This window comes from Pelobates fuscus, chromosome 10 (genome assembly GCF_036172605.1).
Source record: "Pelobates fuscus isolate aPelFus1 chromosome 10, aPelFus1.pri, whole genome shotgun sequence".
Classification (NCBI taxonomy): domain Eukaryota; kingdom Metazoa; phylum Chordata; class Amphibia; order Anura; family Pelobatidae; genus Pelobates; species Pelobates fuscus.
Genome location: NC_086326.1, coordinates 96,929,070 through 96,945,790, shown reverse-complemented (window position 1 = coordinate 96,945,790; position 16,721 = coordinate 96,929,070). Strand labels below are relative to the sequence as shown.

Here is a 16,721-nt window from a genome sequence, read left to right as displayed (position 1 = left end):
CTTCGTAGATCATCTATGTAGAGGATTCACCTTACTAAGTCAACTGGAGCATACATTTTTACCATACGTTCAGGACTTTTTTTGACGCTATGGCCGGTGGGGTGTCTGGGAACTTACCTGGAGGTTACACAGCCACTACGTTTTCCGGATCGTGCACTTTGTTCTTTCCTTTCAACGCTCCCCACCTACTGGTGTCCACTCTTACATTGTCAAGATGGGTTTCCTGACTACTATGTTGGCTGGTATCGACATGTCGTCTGATGCATCCCACTTGGTACACGAGGGTATGACATACGGGGCCTTGGAGGGCGGTTGTCGTTTGGAGGATACACTACGGGCTGTTCTCCAGTGGCGAGTGTTGAGTTTCGTGACTCTATATTCCAGACCGATTGATCACATTGCATCTCATATGGTGGCTCAGCTTTGAACTTGCATAATAGGAGCCTCCGTGTCTTTAATAAAATTCTCAGATTTTACTATTAACATGACGTAAAGTCATGATTTTATTAAAGACACGGAGGCGAGTATTATTCCCGCCCACCCTCCCGGTGTTGGGTTTGGGATGAGATGCTGTTGGACTTACAGGTATGTGGCAATCCAGTCTGTTTGTTGTATGTATTTATTGTGTATATTTACTAAAGAAGTTTCAATTTTCCATGGTTTGGTTCTAATGGTAATTTTTCCTACTATAGGTTTGGTTTCCTAGACTGCTCCTGACGAATTTATTTGGTGAGTTTCAGTTTGGAGTTTAGATTTTACCATATTTCTCTCTCTTTTGTAGCTTGGAGTTCGGTTTGTTGCCGTTCCTGTTCTTACCGGTGTGTGATGTCGGTTCATGTTTCCTGGTCTTCGGTTCGCAAGAAAGAGGGGGATTGTGGGTGACACAGGCCTTTTATAGTCACTTCCTCTGTTTTGTGATTGGTTGCCTGTGTGCCTATGCAGTTTTTTCTTTCATTTTGATATATTTATATTTCTCTATCTTTGCTGCTGAGAGTAATAAAGAAAGAGATATGCATAATACTCGCCTCCGTGTCTTTAATAAAATCATGACTTTACGTCATGTTAATAGTAAAATCTGAGAATTTATATGTTTTATGCATGGTAGACTATGTATTTGTTTTATTAATAAACCTGTGCATTCATAACTAACTAATTTCAGCACCTTGTAATGTTTGCAATACTCAATGGCATTCTTAAGCTACGGAAAACATGCATCTCTTATGTATTTTTTTGTTTTGTTTTGTTTATGTTAAACTTTGATCATTGATTACAAAAACAAGAAAGGGAATACAGGCATTTTAATAATAATTTAGAGACTGAAGCAAAGTTGTAAATCTGTTTACTCTACAACTCTGCGTTACATCTTTTATTTTCTCAAATTAATTTGAAAATGAATTGTATAGAAGAGTGTGGTATGGGGTATAACAGACTCCGCCTAATAAGAAAAACAAAAACCATCTCTCCTGCCGTGTCTCCACTTTTGTTTTGGGGATAGATTTATTGTCTACTGATGTTTGTGAGTGTTGTGTCTTTGAGTTAGGGCTTTGACTGTTCCCATAGTGAGTTCTCTGAAACACTAAACAACTGTTCGAAGCTTTGCATGTACTGCTTTAAAGGGACACTGTAGGCACCCAGACCACTTCAGCTCATTGAAGTGGTCTGGGTGCAGTGCCCCTTTTACACTTAGTGCTGCAATATTAAATGTCTTCTTCCTGAATCAAAACAGACCTTTGGTCCGGTATCTGATGCTGGACGTCATCACGCTCTGCATGAGGACACCCAGCGTTAGATTTTTCCACATAGCAAAGCATTGATTCAATGCTTTCCTATGGGGAGGGCTAATGCGAGTGCGGCATGCACATTAGCACGCTCTCATCGTGTGCCGTCAGAGGGGGCCGAGTATTGACCCAGCGCCGAATGACATAGGCACTGGGAAAAGGTAAGTAAATAAAGGGTTTGTAACCCTTTATTTACCCGGGCGGGGCTAATCAACTGTTTTGATTAAGAATGCAATATAATGCATGTAACCTTGCTCACTTTGCCCCTGTCTCTTTATCTTCCTTTAAGGTTGCCAGTAGTCCAGATTCCAGCTCTCCAGACTTGCCTTACACCCCGCTGCCATCTATGTCCAGGGATCCAAATCATCACAAAGGTACAATACATGATCACTTTTGTTCAAAATATAATAGTCAGACATTACACAGTGTAGTCTTGCATATAGAATATTTATATTTCATTGCTCAATCCACTGTCTCAGCAGTTTCAATTCTGATGTTGCACATTACACATAGATGTTGAGAACCTCACTCCTGTCAAGTCTACAGACTCTGTATTGGTTTGAAGGTGAATTTAATGGCAGCCTGATGCCACCAAGATAAAGAGTATGCCTTCTGTTCCTTTCTAATGGCAAATTCCTTTGTTCCTGAAACAGCTGGTGAGTTGAAAGTTAGGTGGCATCATTAACAAGTCTCAATAATGACACAAGGGGTTAAAACATGGCACTGGCATTACATGATCCAGTAAGCCAGCATGTGGGCATTAGCACCCAGAGGTTATTTGTGAGGCCATAGAAGCAGAATAAGTTTGACATTTCGGTTTCAATCCTCTAGACAACATTTATATCCAGAGGCAGGCAACACTTATATCCCAGTCTGACTGCGGGAAGCATAATGTCAAATATCACTGAATTTATTGTTATCTGTAGGGCTTGAAACAGAGATGAGTGCAAGAATGAAAGTTGTGTAACTTGGGTGATCATGCTTGCTTGTTTTGAAATAACCTCACTTCCACTAATGATCACAAATGAAAATGTTTGCCTCCCAAGCTGTATAAATCCTTATCTTTAGTTTTTTCGAGGTCATGGTGTTCTAAAGAAATACTCCAGGAGACATTACTATGAATCTGCTTTTTTTTTCATTGTTTTTTCATAAATTCTTTATACAGTTGGCAAAATAATCAGTAAAACAAACATGTACAATTTGTAACACCAACTTATAAAGGGGAGAAAGAAAGGGTAGAGAAAAGGTCTCCAGCAGACCTAGCCCACAAATGAATAACATGTTGATAAAAGGAAACTAAATATCCTGGGTTAAAGACGGCTATTGTTTAAGGAATGGATGAAAGATATCTTGCTGGTAAGCTATGAGGTTTTTTTAAATGACACTATAAGCACCAATACAATTTTAGCTTAATGAAGCAGTTTTGGTGTATAGATCATGCTCGAGCAGTCTCACTGCTCAAATCTCTGCATGGAGGCCCTAGGCACACCTAACTGCATGTAACTTGCACAACCTTCCGAAACACTTGTAAAGAGAGATTCAATGTTTAATCTTCTCTTTATTCTTATATCTTGCTCTGTTGTGTGTGATTAAATTCCAACTTACTGAGCAGGAGATAAAACGTCTAAAGTAAGTTAACATCTGATTGAAAATGACACCATTTATTTTTTCATGTAGGCTGTTTAACTGCCAGGGGAGTTATGGCTAGGACTGCATAGACCGAAACAAAAGTGATTTATCTCCTAAATGGCAGATAATTTAATAGTGAGACTGCAGGGCATGGTCTGTACACCAAAACTGCTTCAGTTAAAGTTGTTTTGATGCCCATAGTATCCCTTTAATTAGGGCCTTTTCTGACATTTTGGAAATGGCATTGGTCTGGTTATAAACTTGCGTCAATGCTGTACCATCCACTGGTAAGTTTTGGATAACATTGTTATTCTGTACTAAATCTCACCAAAAACAGTAGATCACCCATCAAAACAGGCAGATGAGCGGTGGCTGTCTACAGATCTTTTAATGAACAGGTGGAAAAGTGTACCAGTTATCATTACTTGTATATTCTTGCTCTTAATTATTAACACCCATAGAGTTGCCTTAGCAGTCTAAATGTCATTCTTTTTTCCTTGAGAGATTCTCCATTTATTCAGAGATTCTTAAATGTCATATTTGTATCTAGTCAAGTGAGTTTTTTCTTACAATGGCAAAATTAGTGAGGGAGAAACTATATGAATACCAGAATTTGCAAGCTGCCCAAACTACGTCAGTGTCCACTTCCCATTTCTGGAGAACATGGGTGATACATTGTCAAGTTTTTAGCTTTGCGTGATTGTTGCTCTCTGTTTCTCTCTGTTAAGTCATATTTATGTTCATACATATGATGATGCGTAATTGTAGTTGTTTCCTTTTAAAAGAGCCCAATTGCATTTTAGAACAAAATACATGTAGAGGCATAACCAACAATAAATGTATATGACGAACATCCTTAGTGAATGATGGTGTAAGAGAATTGGAGTTCCACAACGAGATATGTGACACGAAAAAAACCAGTCTTATTCAATGTCTGGTTTTACAGTCACCACAGACAGACCTGACTTTGGTGAAAAAAGTTAAATATTTGCAAACTTTTTTTACATTTATATGTATATCCTGTACTGTGCACCTTGTCCCAGGGCCCTATGTGCGAGTTTGTTTTCCTGGCACTATAGTGGTCCTTTAAGGGCATGCATACTTAATGCATACTAAAGGACATGCATGCAAGCACATATGGTGGTTTGCGAGAAGGAGTGACCATCTTAGCAGGAGGCATAATGCACTGATGCCATTGATAGAGCCCTGGAGCACTACAAAAAGGGCAACATTGTTTGGCAATGAGGATAGACCCAAGGCTCGCACTATTTGCATACACAGGTTGCCTGTAGAAATTACAGTGGACTAACTTCTACATTATTATAACATTATTTGCCACCTTAGTGCCTCCCAAGCAAGAAAAAAAAAATAGTTTTGGATCTGCCAAAAGGCCTTTAGAGATGTGCAGCTCCAGCTCCAGAAGATCACTGACAAAGCAGCACTCTTGACGTCTGTTCTTTGCTTACGTCCCATGAAACAAGGTTACTATATTTAAATATGACATTTGCTATTCCTATTTACCAATGTGTCTGGGTAGTTTGGTAGCTAGGTTGTGCTGGATGTCGGAAAAGGCTGCATAGCACTATTAGAACAGCTTTGGTAGAACATTTAAGCAAAATGACAAAAACACTGTAAGGAGAGGGACATTGCCAATGCCACTTTTTTCAAGTTCTCAATATGCTTAAGAACACCATTTATGGATTTCTGGACAAGTACCAATTTCTTTAAACGCAGCTTCCTGCGATCTAGGATTACGATAATTTATTGTTGGCTTTTGGGTTGGCGACAATAAGTCAAAACAATCCACTGTAAGAGGAAAACATCTTTATTAAAAGATGCTGCTTTCTATGCAGTCCTGATCATGCAGCACAGTGCTTCTCAACCTTTTACGGAGAAGTATGCCTGCCTCAAACAAGTATTTTACTTTTTCTGTAAATATTTTTTGTTGTGCAGGTTCATAAACACAAATAGCAGTACACAGGCATCGATTTCACCAAACATATCCACAGATAACAGGATCTTCAGCAATAAGATATCAAATACACTCATAGAAATAAAAGCACTAAAGAGAGCATAGGTAGAATAGCCTCAATAAAAGCAGTGAGCTTGCATTGTGGTGAACCAAGTTATTTGTAGAAATAGGGTCAAACATTGTTTTCCCTATATCGTTTTTATTGTGAATGTTAGGTGTTGGTAATACGTCCTATACAATATCATTCTCCAAAGTATGTGAATACTGAGCAGTTATACATTTGTCACAGCAAAGAATTACGGTACGTCCACTCCTTTTTTTTTTTTTTTTTTTACATTTTTATAGATATTAAAAAGTCTGAAAAACAAAAACAAAAAAACAAACTAAGAGGAGGCCACATTTATGTCCAGTTCCTTTACTTAGTTAATGTTCAGTTGGTGTGGGCATCATTGCTTTGTTGATGTCTGCAACCGTGTCACAGCAGACCGTATAATACGTAGTTATATCTGGTTAGGGTACGTTGGTTAGTAATGTGTGAATAGGTGAGACAGAGTGTACGTCAATATGGTGAAGTACTAATTTTGTATGTAGTATGTTTCAACTTTGGGAAGTGATGGACTGGATTTGAATCTAAACAAAAAAATAAAAATAACTAAAGTAACTTAACTGAGTTCCGACTTGGAACTCCTGCTTGCTTGGCAGTCAGGCCTCGCCCCAGTGAAAGTATTTTCGATTGATTTAAATTCCAAATGAAACATGTAGGCACTGATATGTAAGTTAATCCCATATTGGAGAACAAGCCTGATTAAATATATGTAAGGAGGAGTGTATGCACTATAATCTGAAATATAAAAGTCACAAAATGAAAATATAATACACATATTTACACACACATTTACACGGACACACACAGTTACACACAGGGGACACTGACACACATGCACACAGAGGACATTGACACACACACACACACACAGAGGACACACATTTATACCCAGAGGAAACTGACACACACACATTTACACACACATAACACAGACACACACATATATTTACACACAGAAAACACTGGCACACACAGTTACACAGAGGGGACACTGACACACATGCACACAGAGGACATTGACACACACACACTTACGCACAGAGGACACCGAGACACACATTTATACCCAGAGGAAACTGACACACACACACACACATTTACAGACACATAACACACACACACACACACACATATTTACACACAGGAAACACTGACACACACAGTTACACACAGAGGATACTGACACACACACACACAGGACACTGACACGCACACACATCTACACACAGAGAACATTGAGACACACACACACACATTTACACACAGGGGGCACTGATACACATTTACACCCAGAGGAAACTGACACACCCTCGCTGTTCTGACACACACACACACACTGACAGACTTACGCACTCACAAATTCTTTTTTTATTATCTTTATTATTTCCACCCAGTATTTCTACTTTTTCTGAGAGCTGAAGTGGATTATTTTCCTCGGGTCCAGTGTGATCTTTTCCCTGAATTCCAGTGGAGATCCTTTTTCTGGGGTCCAGTTTGGGGCTTGTGTAATATTTGTGTTCTTCTAACAGAGCTCCTCATGCACTGTTTAGTGATGTCTGGGCCGGAGGGACATCATAACCCGGCTTCCGGCATGATCGCAGCGCGTGCGAGGGAGCAGTGTTGGAAGATTATGAAAAGTACAGCTCCCTTGCTGCCTTCACCTCCATTCTCCCCCAGACGACCACCTCCTGGGGGGCACTAAGGTGGTCAGCCAGCCATCCCTTGGTGTGCTTAGGATGCCATTTTGGTAAGGTCTCATGCCTCTTAAGAGTGCCACACATTCATATATTGGAGATCTGGCCATCTGCAGCATGTTAGCATGAGAATAGAAATGGTTCCAAGCTTCCAGGTATGAAGGATTGTAAATGTTCAGTTCTTTATTAGCAGCAGGAACTCTGCAAGCTGACTGTCCACGTCTGACTGATTTACTCCTCTGCTCTCCCACATCTGAGTCCCATTGTAATGTAACCAGTGTGTGGGGAAAGTTTGCAGGCCAAGGCAGCAGAGCTTCCTGTGCAATGTCAAACTCAGCACATTCATCAATGACAGTCAGGAAGGGTCATCCAGATGGGGAGTATATTAATGGCTTTTCCTGCCAGAAAGTGCAGAAAATGTGTTTTGCTGGCAGTGAAAGGGTTAACCAGGGCAGCTTTGTCTAAGAGAAACCTGACCTAAGCGCAATGGTATGTTATAATTAGTTAAATGGGAACTGGCTCATATAAAGATACGGTTTAATTTATTTGCTTTGTCTTTGAGAAATCGTCTCCACACACAGTTCTGTCAAATAAACAAGTTCTGTTTAACCAGTGATGGATTCATAATAATTTTAGCGTGCAAGGAAGTAACTAGAGGCTGGTGACTTTCAGAGAACTGTTTGAGAAACGGAATCTTGCATCTTTTATTTTGTGTCAGACGATCCAATTTATTGTCTGCTAATCATGATGGGTTACAATTGCATGCCAAACCCATACATACAGCTGAAAGCAACAGTTTTTCAGGGATAAGTGGATGTAACCAAGCTGGTCTGAGGCCTGTGCCTTTCTTCTTAGCCAGGAATCAGAACATTGAAAGATATCAGTTTAATCCAAGAGGACAAGTCAGTTTCGTTCAAGTGCCCTGCTAGCTGATGAATTATGACAAGTGATGTCACTTCAGGATGATTCAGATGAATGACTTCCAGGGGTCACTTGTCCCTGTTGAATCCAGAAGAAATTCTCTCCCCCTGTGTAGATCAGAGCAAGAATGAGCTGATATGACATGTAATTGTGTGGTTAACCCTACTACTTAAAACCTTCTCTGTCACATACACTCAGACCCCTCCTAAGCCCTCTCCCCCCCCCCCCCCCCCCCCCTCCATTTCTTTGGAAGTCTTCTTCTAAACTGGAACCAGAGAAGGTGAACAGAACATCAGGGGGTGGGGGTATGCCTCCTAATTTTCCCTTTTATCTGGCTCATAAAAATGCAGTTGATTAATGGCACTGCTCAATAAATTATCTGTCCTCCACATGGAGGATGAGCTAGAAGATTTATTTTACATTTCCACATGTTCCTCATTTAGCCTGTGGATGACTGGAGAAAGATGCTGAGCCTGGGGAATGTGAGAGCAGAGGAGGGGCGCAAGGCTTTGGTGGAAACCTCCGGCAAGAACTATTTAAAGATGGTTCGCGGATACTCTTCCTAAAATCCCTCTAAAGGTTTCTCCAACACTCAGTACAGCCTTCTGAAAATGAACCTTTTATGTAGATAAATTAATAGTCTGTTTGACCTTCTAAAGCAGATTTTACCATAGCAACAGCAGAGGTTTTGGTGGTAGGTTTTGTAGATATGCTGCCGTTTTAATTGTTTATTCTCTGGACTCTTGTCACACTTTGTTTTTACTCTCTTCGTCTTTGAAGTTTAGGTGAGAGATGATGAGTAGAAGTGAATTTGTACATTTTCAAAACTGTTTTGTATACACATCGTTTTAATTTTATGGTCAAGAATCACAAAAAGAATGGTTCAAAAAGCTCTAACATTGCTCTTCTTAACAATAATGCGTGATCGATTTATAAACATTACAATGTTTGCAATAATAAGGATTATCCTCGCTTGAGAATGATATTGAGGTACTGAGTTATGGAATGTTGTCTTGGGTAATTTACTATTTTTGAAAATTTTAGAACAGAGTCTCACAAGGTTATTAACAAAATGAGAATTGTCAGGAATTCAAAATGAATTTCAAACTTGAGGCAGAAGTAGCCGAAATAAAAACATAGGTGACTTGGAGAATGTTTCTAGTTTGACTGTTCTGGCCTTAAATTTGAAATTCACTTCACATGGTCGACAATTCTCGTTTCAGTGAATAACCCTGTCAATTTTATTTTTATATATTGATATATACAAAAACTGCAAACCTTGCACTCAATATACAGGTCGCCTTCTTGCCTTAGTGGTAACTTTTCAAAATATTCAGGAGAGCTTGTGTGAGTACTCATTGTATTTGAATGTTTGTATTATCTATGCATCAATGTTGTGTATGTGGGGCCAGAAATGGCTGTCACAAATACTAGCGGCATCACCCATAAAACCATCCTCCATGTTTGCAAGCAATCCCATGTATAGATTGACTGAAAACTATTTTCATAATGAAGACACTATAAGCTTGTTTCCAGTGTTGTTTCTACTTTTTACCTGCCAGTCACTACTCTATCAGCCTCTGTTATAGCGCAAAAACGGCAGCAACCTCCCTATACATCCTTTACATGCTAACTATTATATTACATTATATTGAAACCCTACAGAACACATTAGAGCATAGTTAACTATATAAATGAGCAATAAAATTATTGAAGCAGAATTAAACCTCAAATGTTAGCTACATACACTGTTACTACATACCGCCAAACTTCCGAAAAAGCGGGACACCAGGGTACAAAGTCAGCATGGTGGGACAGGACCCAAAAATCAGGACTGTCACACCAAAATGAGGACAGTTGGGAGGTCTGTTCCTAACTTCCAAACACTGGGTGAAGTTACACATGCTCAGGATAAGCCTTTTGTTGCTTTCAGTTTGTGGTTCCTATAGTGTCAACTTGCACGATATGTGTTTCTGTGCTTTCCCCATTGAGCGGCTAAACTGCAGTCTTGCCAAGTAGATGTTATTGGCAACCAGCTGGTTTAAATACTAGAAATAAGGTTGGTAACCTATCAGCAATTAGGAAGATCTACAAACTGTTAAAGCACTACCACAGTCTTGGGACTTTGCGTAATCTGGTGGTCTGGTGGGTAGGAAGGAGGGCGGGTCAGGGGTGCAGTGAAAGGTAAGATTTGCCTACCATCTCCTTCTGGACGATCCTTTTCTACTCCTGGCGCTACAGCTGCCAAATGCCGACGTTACTGTTGGACTTTCACAAGAGTACAGCATTGAGGTCTATGGAGAATCCTACGAGACCACTGGATCCTCCATAGACACAGCTAATATCTCTACAGCCGTCTCTGGTGATTGTTGAGAGATTGACACTTGTAGACGACGGTAGCTTCGCACTGTATCTAGAAGTGTCAGGCGTAGGAAATACTTTGTATTAGTATATCTTTTGACTGTGTGATATTTTATCTTTATGAAATACTCATTTTATAGGTTGATGGGGGGGGGGGGGGGTGCCTCTGTAAGAATTACAACTTGCAACAACTGTTTGACATCAATATTGTAAAAAAAGCCCTGCTTCTGAAAAATACCTCCAATATTCGAAACCCTTTGTTATGCTGCTGGATCACTATTTCTGTAGTGTATAAAGATGACCTTTGAAACATATCCCATGGTACAAGTGCAAAGTCTTCCATGGACAACCCCCATCCTCAAATACAGGAACGTCCATTCTGTCCCTGCCTTTTTCACTGTTGCAGTGACTTCTACTACTAAGAACCGTGAGACAGGGACTAATAACTATCTAAAATCTTTAGAATGTGTATGAGCATCAAATACCCCATCAGTTTGTTTCACACTCTCATCCAGAATTCAGTGTGCCTTAATTATTTATACAGCCATCTTTCTTTTGCTCACATATCTCTTCCTTTTAATTAATCGTGTATAATGCTTAATTTATATACATCTGTCTTGCTGTCATGTCATGGTTAGCATTTTAAAGGGAATGTACACATTAAAAGACAAAGTTACTATTTGGTTTCTTTGAGCAGTTTATGAATATAGGACTTCTACAGTAGAAATGTCGCAGATGCTTAAAGAGTTACTCTGACTCTTTTAAATAACATTTTAGGTTGTTGTGGGAGCCTGTTGGAGTCTATGAACTGAGGGAGTGGATGGAGAGGGCTGCACTACTCTTTAAAATAATAATAGAAACAAATCTTTAAAACAGAGGGAGGCTGGGAGAGACTGCAAGGAGATGTATGCACGGATGACAGAGGACTTTTTTTTGCACAGAATTTACATTACGCACCCCAGAACAGTGTTAAAGACTGCCAAAGTCATGTGTGCCAGGGGTTTAACTAACCCGCCCCCCTGCAAATATCCCTGGATGTGCAGAATTTCAAGCATTTCTTACTACCATGACTGTTTCTAAATGCAGGATTGGTCATGGTGGTTGGCGTAACTCTTTGGGAAGAAAATTGAAGCGGTGGGGGCATGTATTACAAAAAAGTGTAAGTCAGACAAAACAAGCAGGGTGGGCGCTCCTCTTAACGGTTACCTAAGTTCTCTTTTCTTGAATGGATCGTCTAAGGCCCTCATGTAGTGGTTTACCAATGGCCCAGTTATAATTAAAGACATATCTGATACTTGTTTTTGAATCACTAAAAAAAATAAAAAAAAAATACTTTTAACTTGGACAAATAATTTTTGGAGGTATGGTGTCTCAATCAGCAGAAATATTCCATTGGTTTCCATGGTGTCTATGAACTCTACCCAGAATTACTCTTCATACATGACCCTCATTGTGCTTTAATGTTCTGCAAGAGGTGGAGTCTTCAACAAACTGACCACGTTTATAAGAGCCTAGGCTACATAATGTGCTGGTAATAGGACATTGTCTGTATATCTTGTTCTGAACTTTGCAAGATGCCAGTTCCTGTATGGAAACACTTTCTTGTGAAACTCTGATAACCAGCAGAAGTAGCTGAACTCAGGACCTGGATAAATAAAACCACATTCACAAGTCGTCTTTTTTTAGTGCTAAATACAGATACTAAAAATACAACACATTAATAGAACGAAGGAAAGACTAGATGGCTGGACATATTTTGCACACTTGGTAATAATTTGTTTGTTTTTCTTCAAGTTTTCTTTCTTATAGAAATCAGCACTTTTCTAAACTGTCATTATTATGGGATCCTCCTAACTCATAAAGTTTGTCAGCAAGTTCGTCCTTTAAGTCTCACTTCCTGATAAATTACAATTCACTTTTTTTTTTTTTTTTTTTTTTTTTTTCAATGTCTCATTTTTATTGAGTTTTGTTATGCAATCAAGAAAAAATCATGGGGGTACAGAAAAAAGAAAGGGGATGGGTAAATGAATATACATAGTCATATCGTATTGGTACAATATACACAGTTTGCATTGGTCATTTTGAACATAAACAAGCGGATAACAAGCAGCGCAGGTTATGACAAAGAGTTTACACGGTATCAGCGGTAAACTATCTCTAAATGACTGCCTCATTATCGGTCACGGGGCTGACTTGTAGTTAGGTGTTTTGGCTAATATCTAATATCTAACCTGTGGACTGTGTGTATTCATTCTACTGCATCGCATATTCATAGGTTGAGTGGTTGAGTGGTAGAGGTAACAAGGTAGGGGAAGTATACAGGGAAACAACTTATTAACTAAGTACTTATATGATATATAATATTTAACATTTAACGTGTGTTACCTGCTTTAGCGATGGAGATCATATTAGAATCTGAAGTGTTGGACTGCGTATGCGTCCAATGTGTGGGATATTACGTGGTAGTACTATGAAGCTTTATTATTTTTGTGCGTGCCATGTGCCAACTTGCCCAATGTGTGGAGTAGATCTCCGTTTGACCTTGTAGTTTGTAAGCCATGCGTTCATAGATTGCAACATTATCGATCTTGTCCCACACCTCTAGCGGTGTTGGAGCACGCTTCTTCTTCCAGTGACTGGCTATGCTGGTTTTAGCTGCCGTTAAAATGTGCAGGAGTACATGTTTGGCTTTATCTGTTAACAGTTCTGGAGACAGGTGTAACAGAAAGCATTCTGGCGTGTTTGGGATATTACGATTTGTTATCAGTTTAATAGCCTTTCCTATTATCGTCCAAAACCTTTTTAGCATGGGACAAGTCCAGAATATGTGTGTCATATCTCCCTTGGAGGTGTCACATCTCCAACATATATGTGAGGCTGACGTAAACATTGTAGCCAGCCTGGCCGGCACCAGATACCACCGCATAACCATTTTACAGTATGCTTCCCAATGTGTTAAACTGTGGAACGCCTTTTTAGTCGTTTGCATGGCTTGTAGCCATAGTGGTAGGGGAATGTTTAAGTTAAGTTCTAATTCCCACAAGTGCATATAGGTGTGCTTGAGGAGCGGGTCCTTGTCATTGAGAGCTGTGTAGCACAGGGATAGGGATTTTGTTTGTGAGTTTTTTCCTATGCAGTGTCGGCCGAGGCTCGTTAGCTGTGTTTCCTCGCAGTATTGCGTGTGTAGAGTGTGTAGGATATGCTTTACTCTAATGTAGGTGAACACGTCTTTGGGGGGGAGTGCGAACTCCTGTTGAAGCGACGTGAATGATTTTAGACCTTCCTCCGTGTATAATTGAGCTATCGAACGTATGCCTTTCAGATACCAGGCTGTCATAGTAATATTTTTGGATAAGTCTGAGATTGTTTGTATAGGGGCAAAATATAGAATATTGTTTGTACCAATGAGTGGGCCTGCCCATTTCTTCCAACTCTTGATTAGGAATTGTGTACTCTGTAAGGGGTGGTTTGTGGACGCGTCCCAGAGCGTGCACGCTCGCAGTGTAGATTTTACCGTAAGTGGATGAATGCAAGCATCCTCTAGGGATGTCCAGATAGGTGTGTTGGGTCGGGCTAGCAGTTCTAAGCCTTGTGCTAAGATTGCAGCTCTATAGTACGCTCTAACGTTTGGGATGCCCAGTCCGCCTTTGTGCGGGGATAGCCATGTTAGGCGCCTAGCTAGTCTTGGTGGCTTTTTTTTCCAAATGTAGGCATTGAAAATGCTTTGGAATTTGTGTAATAATTTAACGTTGATCGCTATGGGTATAGTGCGGAAAAAGTACAGGACATGGGGTAAGGCCATCATCTTAATGGTGTTCACCCTCCCCAACCATGAGATTTCCAAATCCTGCCAATTGTCTAATTGCTTTTGTAATTTGTGGGCCACCCTGGTATGATTCTCCTTGTGGAGATGCTGGGATGATTTGGTCAGATTGATACCTAAGTACTTTGTGGAGACCTTCCTCCATTCAAAGGGGTGTGAGCCCATGAGTGACTGCACATTGCGCTGGGGGAGGTTTATAGGCAAGGCCTGTGTCTTTTTGAGGTTATTCCTGTAGTATGACACTTGTCCATACTTTTGAAGAAGGGTCATCAGGTTCGGGATGGACTGCAATGGGTTAGAGACATATACGAGTACATCGTCTGCAAATAGGGCTAATTTTTGGGTCCCAACTGGGGTGTTCAGGCCTGTGATCTTTGGGTCGTGTTTGATGTGGTGTATAAGTGGTTCAAGACATAGGATGAACAGCAATGGGGACAGTGGACAGCCCTGGCGTGTGCCGTTGCTTATGTGAAATGTGTCCGACATGAAGCCAGAGTTGAAAACCTTGGCTGAGGGTGATTGGTATAGCGCCTTAATTCCTCTCAGGGATTGGCTAGTGAATCCCATTTTGAGTAGAGTAGCTTCCATGTACGGCCAGTTCAGGCGATCAAACACCTTTTCAGCGTCCAGCGCTAGAACTACGCCTGATTGTCTATTCGTGTTTGCCCAGTTTATCAGATTAATGAAGTGCCTAGTGTTATCACCCGCTTGCCTGCCTGGTACAAACCCCGCCTGTTCGGCAGAAACTAGACTGGGGAGATGTTGTTTCAGCCTTGACGCCCACAATTTCGCATACAGTTTTATATCAGCATTTAACAAGGATATTGGCCTAAGGTTTTCGCACTGCGTGGACGACTTGCCCGGTTTGGGTAGGGTGACTACATGTGCCTCAAGCATCTCCGATGGAAGTGTTCCTGTACGTTTTATGTCATTGAATAGGTCTGTAAGGTGTGGTGCCAAGACCTCCGCCAGCTTAAGGTAATAATAATTGGAGAGCCCTTCTGGGCCTGGTGCCTTATGTTTGGGCAGTGACATAATAGTTTTAAGTATTTCTTCCTCTGTAAATGGTTCGTCTAATTGTTTGCAGGCTAGTGATGAAAGCTTCGGTAGGGAAATGCCGCTCAAGAAGGCCTCTATGTGTTCAGGGGTGGGTTGGGGTGTTGTCGGGTCGTCCTTCAGATTGTATAGCTTATCATAGTAGTGCGCCAGTTCGTTAACAATGTCTAGGGGGTTATACAGTCTGCCTCTCGTGGAGGATTCTATGTAGGGAATTTTGGTTTGTAGTTGTTTGGTTTTCAGTTTGTTGGCTAGTATTTTGCCTGCTTTGTTCCTTTGTGTGTAAAATTTGAGTTTGAGGGATCTCATCCACCTTTCGGTGGTCAAGAGTTCTAGACCGTGTAGTTCCCTCTGTATTTCGGTGATTTGTGACGTCAGGGATTTTGCTGGTTTAGATTTTTGTGTTTCAAGGGATACCAAGTTTTGCTGTAGGAGTTCACGTTTATCTTTAGTGTTTTTTTTAAATTTGGACCCTTCTCTTATGAGTATGCCACGTAGGACCGCCTTGTGTGCGACCCATATGGTTGGAATTGGGGTGTCCTCTGAGGAGTTAAGATTGAAGTATTCAGTCGCTTCTTTGGTTACTGTGTCTAATATACGAGGGTTATCTAATAGGCTTTCATTGAGTCTCTACTTCCCCCTGCCTCTTGCTAGGTGAAGGGATCTGAAGATGATTGACAGAGGGGCATGGTCAGACCACGTCCTCTGCCCTATTTGTATGTCTTCTATATTGTTCAGGGTTGTTTTGTCTACCAAACATAAATCAATTCTTGAATACGTTCTGTGTACCTGTGAGAAAAATTTATAATCTCTCTTTTTAGGGTACAGAGACCGCCATGTGTCATAGAGATCATTGTGGAACAGCAGTTTGCGTAGTTCAGCGCTTACTGTGTTCGCTTGTGTGGTAGGGGCCCTGTGACATTCACGTTGTATATCAAGTTCAGGGTTCAGAGTGCAGTTAAAATCACCGCATACTATCGTGTGTGGCCTTGTTTAATTTTATTGAGGTGTAACAGGGACTTGCGTATGAACGGAGTTTGGGCTTCATTTGGGGCGTATAATGACGCTATAGTCATCATCATACCATTCAAATTCCCTACGAGAATTAACAAGCGCCCTCCTTTATCTGTGTATCTATTAGTTTCTTGGAAGACCCAATCCTTGTGAAAAAAAATGGCAACCCCTTTCGATTTGTGGGGCGAGAGTGCATGATACGCCTGAGGGTAGAGGCTAGAGTGAATGTGAGGGGGTTTGCGGACACAAAGATGTGTCTCCTGGAGGCATATAACTGCCGCTTTTGATTTCTGCATCTCTTGTACGAGAAGGCGCCTTTTGTGTGGGCTGTATAGGCCTCTTACGTTTAGGGAGTGAATTTTAAACG

General features: G+C 40.7%; 1 protein-coding gene across 4 annotated transcripts in view; it reads left to right on the top strand.

Annotated features, from left to right (window-relative positions):
* LRMDA (leucine rich melanocyte differentiation associated) overlaps positions 1-16,721 on the top strand; it is a 750,926-nt gene that overhangs the window by 656,281 nt on the left and 77,924 nt on the right. For all 4 annotated transcript variants that reach the window (XM_063435367.1, XM_063435369.1, XM_063435368.1 and 1 more), the window contains one exon: positions 2,068-2,152. In XM_063435367.1, coding sequence (XP_063291437.1) covers positions 2,068-2,152 — 85 coding nt within the window. The remainder of the gene's footprint in view (positions 1-2,067; positions 2,153-16,721) is intronic.